General features: G+C 34.6%; 1 protein-coding gene across 1 annotated transcript; it reads right to left on the minus strand.

Moving 5' to 3' along the window:
- Positions 1–994: 994 nt before the first annotated feature.
- LOC129880939 (prefoldin subunit 3-like) lies at positions 995–7,673 on the minus strand. Its single transcript, XM_055955212.1, has 6 exons — positions 7,434–7,673; positions 5,584–5,641; positions 3,594–3,665; positions 2,843–2,962; positions 2,655–2,756; positions 995–1,417 (listed from the first exon to the last, which is right to left on the minus strand). Exons 1-6 carry the CDS (start codon positions 7,568–7,570, stop codon positions 1,340–1,342), a joined length of 567 nt encoding a protein of 188 aa, XP_055811187.1. The 5' UTR covers positions 7,571–7,673; the 3' UTR covers positions 995–1,339.
- Positions 7,674–8,343: the final 670 nt, after the last annotated feature.

Below are 8,343 nucleotides of genomic sequence, written 5' to 3' on the forward strand. Positions count from 1 at the left end.
TTTGTCCAAAATGGCATCAATTCTGCTCCCTTTTCTATAATCATACCCCACCCTAGCGGCGGAGCGATACTATTTTAGGATGGTCAATTGAATCTCCTTCGTTAGAAAGATTATAAGTACAACTTTTGTAATTTCATGGTACACCCATAAATTGTCTAGTTTTTATTTGAAAAGTTGCAATTTTGTAACTGTCGTGATTTTTATTCCTGCTAATAGATATAGTTTAGCATATTCGTTGTTATTATTATGAAATTCTGAAGTACAAGAAGATTTTACTTGTTGGTGTCAATTGAGAAGTCTGTAGACTTTTGTTGCTCTCCATGGAGCTTTTGGCCTAATAGGTTTCATATTACGTAAATACAAGCTTGCTCGATCTATTCAATTGAGACCTTATAATCCAATCATATTCTCTGATCCAATTGATATTTTTGTTTGCCTTTCTGATTTATCCACTAGGTCAATTCAGTTAATTCTTTGCACCTAATTTTAATATAACAGCTATATTTTCATTAATCCTATCTTTTCAAGGTTTCATGCATAGTATAACACTAAGTTTGAGGGTAGTGACAGTAAGGGTTTAAAAAATGTTTAACTAACTTATTCTAAACCCAATAAGTTGTTATGTTTTAGATTTCCTAACCCATAAATTTAGTGTGCGTTTGGCCATATATTTCAAATATTTCACTTTACTTGAAATTTATGAAGAAAAAAGAGTTGAAAATGAAATTATATTTGGTTATAAGAAAAAATATTTGAAATAATGTTCATGGTTGAATATAATTAACCTGTTTTCCAAATTTGAAATTTTCATGATCAAACATTGAGTTTCAAATAAAGTAAAAAAAAAAATCCAAAAAATATATAAATACTGTAAATATTATGGCCATACGGATCCTTAAAATCTTGAATCCACATCTATCTGTCAGTAACCCTGATTCCCAATGACAGAAGACGCGTTTCTGATCATTCAGTAAAGCCATACATAAATTAGATGTTTGTGAAGCAAACCACAATGAATATTGACCTAATGTGTGAACTCAAACGAGTACATACGGCTACTACATTGTATTTAGGAAACAACAAAACAACATGATAACAGGTCAGATACTCTTGTCTCTTACCTCACAAATAAGTAAATCTTAGAAAAAAACATCATGTAAGGGACAATGTCTTAGAAAATTTGCTACACATTGAACCCATTAATGATGGCAAAACCAAACCAAACCAATTCATGATCTTTGCAAGAACAGTTCAAAAGTTTAACCTACAAAGATGAACCAAAAAGTACTCTGTGATGCAATGTCTAGTACCACCTCTATCAATGAAAGATGAGTTGTTCTCATGATTCTTTGGGAGTAGTAGCTTGTCGAAGTCGACGTTGATGTACATCCCAGTTGTATACACGAGCAGTTGTGACCTGAGACATAGAAGCTAAAAGAATAAATGGAGAAGCAACTACTAGCAACAAGTAGCACGCCAGTTTTTTCTAAAGATGAAGTTTTAGTAATTAACAGCAATTAGCTAAATATTTGAGAAATTGCTCCAAATTCCACCAGTAGTACCATTCACCAAATACATTAGCAAATTAGTTGTGGTGAATTCCCAACAAATGCAACATTAGTAAGAAGTAACTAAAAAAAAACTTATATTCCCTCGGTTTCATTTTATGTGTCTTAATTCATCTGGATACGAAGTTTGAGAAAGTAAACTAGACTTTTGAATCTTGTGTTTTTAAACAAATGGGCTGTATGACCATGCAATTTGGACTTCAAATTTGAAGTTTTTATTTGAAATTTGTGTTTGTTTATGACATTTGAACAAAACTTCAACTTCAATTTAAAATTTTGATTTCAAATCTGAAATTCACCTAAAACGTAGAATTTCAATTCCAAGTTGGTGATTTCAATCTTTTTAAAGTTTAAAAACTTCACCCATAAGTTTATATTTTGCCAAAAAAAAAGATTCATATTTTAAATTTTGCAAAAACGGACTCATGCTAGCTCGGTGTGGAGATATTGTTTGTGCCATATGGGAGGATTATATTTAAAAAGAGCTAGTTACTACTATTGTTGAAATATTGGACCAATGGATTTTCATAAAATCATTTGTATATGAAAGTTTGTAATAGCATGTAATCACAAGCATTTGTTTTAAGAAGGAACATGGGGATATGAGATTTATCAATTAGTGTGGCACCTTAGGATATTCTGATACCTTATTTATGAGTTCTGGTTTGCTCATTTCATAAGATTGTACAAGAATTGGGATGTTTTGATAGTATTCACAAACTGTGGGATTTTCATGTTTACAAGAAAAAGTACCACTTTTGAAATCCAAGTTGCATATCCAAACAAATTTCTACTTCAAACCAACACCTGCCCAAATTAATGATTCCAAATTCATGTCCAAACGCATACTAAAGATGTGTATATTGAACCAAAATACCTTTTGAATCTTGTGCTCTTAAACATGTCATTTACGACATAGGAATTAAAAATTACTAGGTATAGAATATGACTTTTTTTTTAAAACAGACTAAAAAGGAAAGCAAGACATAACTTGAAACAGATGGAGAAGACAAAAGATTGCAAGCCAATAGCACTTCATTACAAGATAAGTTCTTAGTCCTGGATGAAAGTTAATGCAAAACCGACCTGAGTAATTGTCACTTGATCCCTCAAAAATTGTAGATCAGCCACAAGAACCTCTAAACTGGCTTTTGCATTTTCCAAGTTTGTTTGAAGAAGGGCAGTAGCCTATACAGTGAACAAAATGTCAAGACCAATACTTCAAATATCCAAGAATGTATGCTTCTGAAATCTTCCAATAGCTAGTTACATACCTCTTCGCATGAATACTGTAGCATGACATTTGCCCCTAGCCATAGACACACAGATTCATTATCTTCAATCCTAGCCCGGGAATAAATACCTTCTGACACTTCAAAATCAGCGACTAGTGCCTGCAACCAACGTGAGCCAGACCAGAAACAAGTTAACATGGCAGATTAATATCAAAAGACAGAACAAAACAAAAGACTGGGGGTGAACAATGGGTGGAAGTTATTAATGAAGTAAATCAGGGGTAGATAGAAATGATCAAAACCTTGCCTGACTTCTGTTTAAGCCATTACCCATTTAAAAGTCAACAATTCAACTATTAAGGTAATGAAGTGTAAGCAATGGGCCATCCAATTCTTACCCATCAATTTTAAACTTTAACCAACAATTGAACTGCTTTGAGTTCTATATTTTCCTTTCCATACTTGATTTTATTATGTTTTACTTGAGCCGAAGGTATATCGAAAACAGCCTCTCTACCTTCACAAGGTGGGGACTTAGCCAATAGTGGTCTCCCACGGTAAATCTCAGTTTCAAGAAAGTACTCAATTTCTGAACTCCTTCACCACTATATCATATATATATACGACTTTTGAATTGAAAACGTCATGCTTCCTCACAGTCAAATTACAGACCTAAATAAATAAAATTAGAAAGTAGTCTACTAAATCAAGAATTAACCAAAATGAAATTGTCTAACGGTTCTTCAAAAAAGTTCCATTCATAGGAAAAACATGTAGCACTGGGACAAACCTCACTGCAATCCTTCTTAGCTTGCAAAGTAGCAACTATATCCAAGCATTTTTCTATGTCAGGAATCTTTGCCTGTGTAGAGTGAAGGAGGAGAAGTCAATTGTTCACTTGTTAGCAAAGATAACAATATAATAGCATCAAACAGTTAAAGAGAGAAACTTTCAGAATGACTTAGACTGATCATAGAAAAGATGTCAAACATGTAAAACTCAACGCATTTAAGCAAGCAATACAGCATCTAAACAGAAACTTTTAAATGGTGGAAACAACATCAACAATATACCCAGTGTAATCCCACAAGTGGGGTTTGAGGAGGGTAGGATGTACACAAACCTTATCAATACCTCATGGAAATAGAGAGGTTGTTTCCAAAAAACCCTCGGCTCAAAAGTCACATTCTCAAGTAAGAGAGAAAAACAATATATATAGTATAATGACAAAAAAACAAAAAGCAGTGCAAATTTTACAAGACAAGAACAATAACGATAGCAAAGTAATGTGCTACTCAAAGGCAATACCAACACAACTATACAGGCACACCTAGACCTACGACCACCCTAAAACGACACACGGCAAAACACCACTCTATCCCTACTAGTCTTCTACCCTAATCCGCGACCTCCACTCCTTTCTATCTAAGGTCATGTCCTCGGTGATATGGAGTAGCGTCATATCTTGTCTAATCATCTCTCTCCAATACTTTTTCGGTCTACCCCTACCCCTCCGCATAACCCCCAAATCCAACCGCTCACACCTCCTAACTGAGGCGTCAACACCCCTCCTCTGCACATGCCCAAACCATCTCAGTCTCGCTTCTCTCATCTTGTCTGCCATAGATGTCACTCCCACCTTCTCCCGAATAACCTCATTCTTAATCCCATCACTCCTAGTGTGTCCACACATCTATCTCAGCATCCTCATCTACGCAACATGCATCTTCTGAGCATGAGAGAAATGGTGGAAACAAAAATTGCAAAAACTGTACGAGGCAATCTATATTTAGCAGGCTGGATAAAGAGGACAGTGCCAAATTCTATATTATTCTATGCATAAGATGTAATGGTTTCTTTACACCATTATAGTTGGAAACTGTTCGTTATGCATGTTTGGTGCATTCAGACAAAGAGAAAGGGACAGCACTTTCAGAGGAAAGGCAACTTCCCGATTTTAAATCTTGGATTTGTTTGGTAGATCAATAATCCTTCATATGTGGCCATGGTGATTTTTAAATATTTGGATTGAACTTCTTCTGTATACATTAACCTAACCTGTCCATATTTCAATGGTCTTTTTGTATTGGGCAGGTAGTCCCCCCTCTGGAGCAATCTTATGATATGAATATTGAATTCAACCTCTACATGTCAACAAACAAATTCCCTTCTGTTATCAAATTATAAACATGAATCAAGAGTTACGTAAAAGAGTCCATACAGGTTTTAAATGTGGAAAAATCTATATATAAAAAAGGAAATTGTAAAAAGGCATTAGTCTTCTATATTTTGAGGATCCATGGAGTTGACCCCAACGAGCTAGGGATTGAGGAATTGTTTCTGTAAAAAGTCATTAACCTGAAGAGTGGCGAAACTGTAACCCTCACATGTTAAATCCATTACAACTAAGTTTGGGCATGTGCTAAAGATTTGTATCCTATATATAGCTTCTGCATGGAGCAATAGATTCCAAATGCACATTCTTTATGTAAATTCTATTTTGATCTTTCTTTCAATGACATGAGAGGACGATCTCAGCTTTAAGACTTTTCATCTCTGGAATCGGCAGCACTAGATGCAAAGACTAAAGTACAATTCTCTAACTTCCGTACACCTTCCAGAAGAATCAACAAAAGGCCAGAGCAAGACATGAACATTTTCTCTTTTGAATTGAATTATGGCCCTCACAATTCAAAGAATGAGTCAAACCTGAGAACTAAATATTAGGAATTACTTAAATAGAGATGAATACTGTGAAATTAGACAAAAAAAAAATGTACCTGAAGCTCCCTCTGTTGGGCCAAAAGTTTCATTTCAACCACTCGATACTGCTGAAGTCTGCAAACAAACGACATATATATTCAGAAAACAAAAGGAGACATAAGAAAGTAACCACTGATTAGAATTTTTAAGGCAGGACTAATTAGTCTGTTCTCGTATAATGGATCCTAATCTGGAGCTTATGTTTATTAGTAACAGAAATAGTTAACAGCCTGCATGAGATAGGTATTCATAAAGCTTTGGTACATGCATTCTATGGTTCGATTGTATTATAGGCCAAAAATGATAGGATTGAAACAGAAGAAGAGTTTCATTTCCTTTTTTGGGGTAAAAAGATAAAGCTGCTTTGATATGTCTTTTCTAAAAGAGAAGTAGAGCACAACTTGCAATGATGCAAAATATGTACTAATTGATCAACCGAATTCAGAGGTCTCTTTAGTCAACTTCTGTCGCCTGCTTTTAGTGAAATTTTACGCAATTAAGAGCAAGCACTCTGTGCAACTTTTGTTTTTCGACGCTTTATAGATGATACAAGAAAGTGTAAGCAAATTCCAAAGCGAAAAGAAGTAATAAGTTCAGACTACCAAAATTTGGGAAGGGATTCAAGAGACTCAGTAGAACGATAAAAGGACGTAAAGACTATGGGACTTTGACAATAGAACAACGCAGATACTGAAGAACCACAAATTCCAGTCATTGCAAACAGAAGTACACACACTTTTCATGTTCCTAGTCATACTGGTTTTATTTAGTCACAAATGATTTTAAGGATCTGATTGCATAATATCCTATTGTCCCTTTCTTTCTCTCTCCTCATTTCCTTCTCTGCTTCTTGTCCTCTTTATTCCGTCACACTTAAATAAGACCTCCCCCTACTTATAAGTGTAATAGTATTTCCAAGGCCTAATCAGTTTTTTCTTTTTTCATTATCCTTTAACAAAACTTACACAACCAAAGAGTCGAAAGTCATTCCATTCAATTTCATGGCAACTATTATCAAATCCAAACATGCTCATTCAAGTTTGATCTCCAAAAATTCATATTGCTCTATATTTCTTAGCAGCCCCACGTACAAGGACATCAGAATTTAGTGAGAGATTGACAGAGAGCAGAGAGAATTTATCGATAAAGGTCCGACTAACCATTTGCTATAATGCTTTCTCTAAAAGGAGTTAACATAACATATACACCTGTTGATTCTTTGGGTACGTTCTGCGTGCACACTATCCTACCCAGACCCCACTTGTGTGATTACACTGGGTATATTGTTGTTGTTGAGTTAATATAACATCTAAGCTCCCACATGAACAACGTCACTAAAGGTCTAATCTTCGCCTTTTATTTCACCTTCAATTTAGATAAAAGTTACATATCTGAAAGGTTCAACATTCATAGAATAACAAAACTCCCCAGTAATTACAATTTCCCTTAAGACTGAAACTTTACTTGACAGTGAACAACCAATTTCCATCTAATTAATGGTTTTCTCGATATATATATATAACTAAAAAATGTGCTTCAATATATGATGACTGATGACGTACTCAAGGATGTGGCCCAGTGGTCAATAAAGTGAGTTCAACACCATGAGGTCTTAAGGTTCAAATCAAACACTAGTTACTTGGTATCTAGGTGTGAGCAAGATGGCCCGGGCATTTCCTACCAGCAACAATTACTATGCCTAAATCCTAAATAAGTTAGGATCGGCTATATGAATCCTCGATTCTTCACTTAAGCTCGTAAAATATCACTAGAACAGTGGCATTATACTCAATGAAACTCCTAGTACGAGTATTAGATATCAATTAAGTATTTTATACACACCGAAAAAAAATCGAAAAAAAAAGACCTTTCTTGTAGGAAGGCAAGAGCAGAGTTAACATCGAGACCAGATTGGCTGAGATAGGACTGAACGTCTTGTACGAATGACGCCGCCGGTATACCTCTTCTCTCCGTGACTTCACTTGTGTATGACGAACACGCCATCGCCCCCGTCCAAGCTGCTTTACTCTGATAGATTTGGAAAAAAATTCTTTTTTTTTTCGCTTCAGTAGTGAAGAAGAAAGCATAATACGAAAACGACGTCGTTATATTCGGCTAACTGACAGAACGCCATCGTATGTGGTAATTGAACAAATTTTGACCCAATGGTAATTTTTCCACACAATAAGGTGAACATACGGTCATGATTTCAAATCATCCTTTAAACATGTGATTTTTAAAAACTCTCTAAAAAAAATGTGATTTGAAATTTTAAATCATAATTTTTTTAAAAAATAATATAAATTTGACTTATAAGTTTATTTTTAAAAAAAAAAAATTATCATTTTAAATATTGCAAAAAAAATTCATGCTCAGTGTAAAGAGATTGTCCATACCACGTAAAAAGATTATATTGAAGAATAACTAATTAATACTATTATTAACTAATGAATTTTTATAAAATTATGTGTATTTGAAGTTTATAATCACAAATATTTTCTTTATAAGAGAAACATGAAAATATGTGATTTATCAATGTCTTACCTAGGGGTGGGCATAAAATACCGGAAACCGAATTACCGAACCGAACCGGCTATTTCGGTATTTCGGTATTCGGTATTCGGTAATTCGGTTCGGTATTCGGTACCAAAAGTTAACATTTCGGTATTTCGGTTTCGGTTTCGGTATTTATTTTTTTCCCGTTCGGTAGTTCGGTAAATACCGAATACCGAAATTAATATGGCTAGTGGACCACTATTGTATGTCTGTTGGGCCTA

The sequence above is a fragment of the Solanum dulcamara genome, chromosome 2, assembly GCF_947179165.1.
Source record: "Solanum dulcamara chromosome 2, daSolDulc1.2, whole genome shotgun sequence".
NCBI lineage: Eukaryota > Viridiplantae > Streptophyta > Magnoliopsida > Solanales > Solanaceae > Solanum > Solanum dulcamara.

Coding starts and splice junctions, on each gene's coding strand:
- LOC129880939 (XM_055955212.1), bottom strand. CDS start 7,570: ATGGCGTGTTCGTCATACACAAGTGAAGTCACGGAGAGAAGAGGTATA. Junction 3,666..5,583: donor CCCAACAGAGGGAGCTTCAG/GTACATTTTTTT, acceptor CACTCTACACAG/GCAAAGATTCCTGACATAGA. Junction 2,963..3,593: donor CTAAGAAGGATTGCAGTGAG/GTTTGTCCCAGT, acceptor CGTTGGTTGCAG/GCACTAGTCGCTGATTTTGA.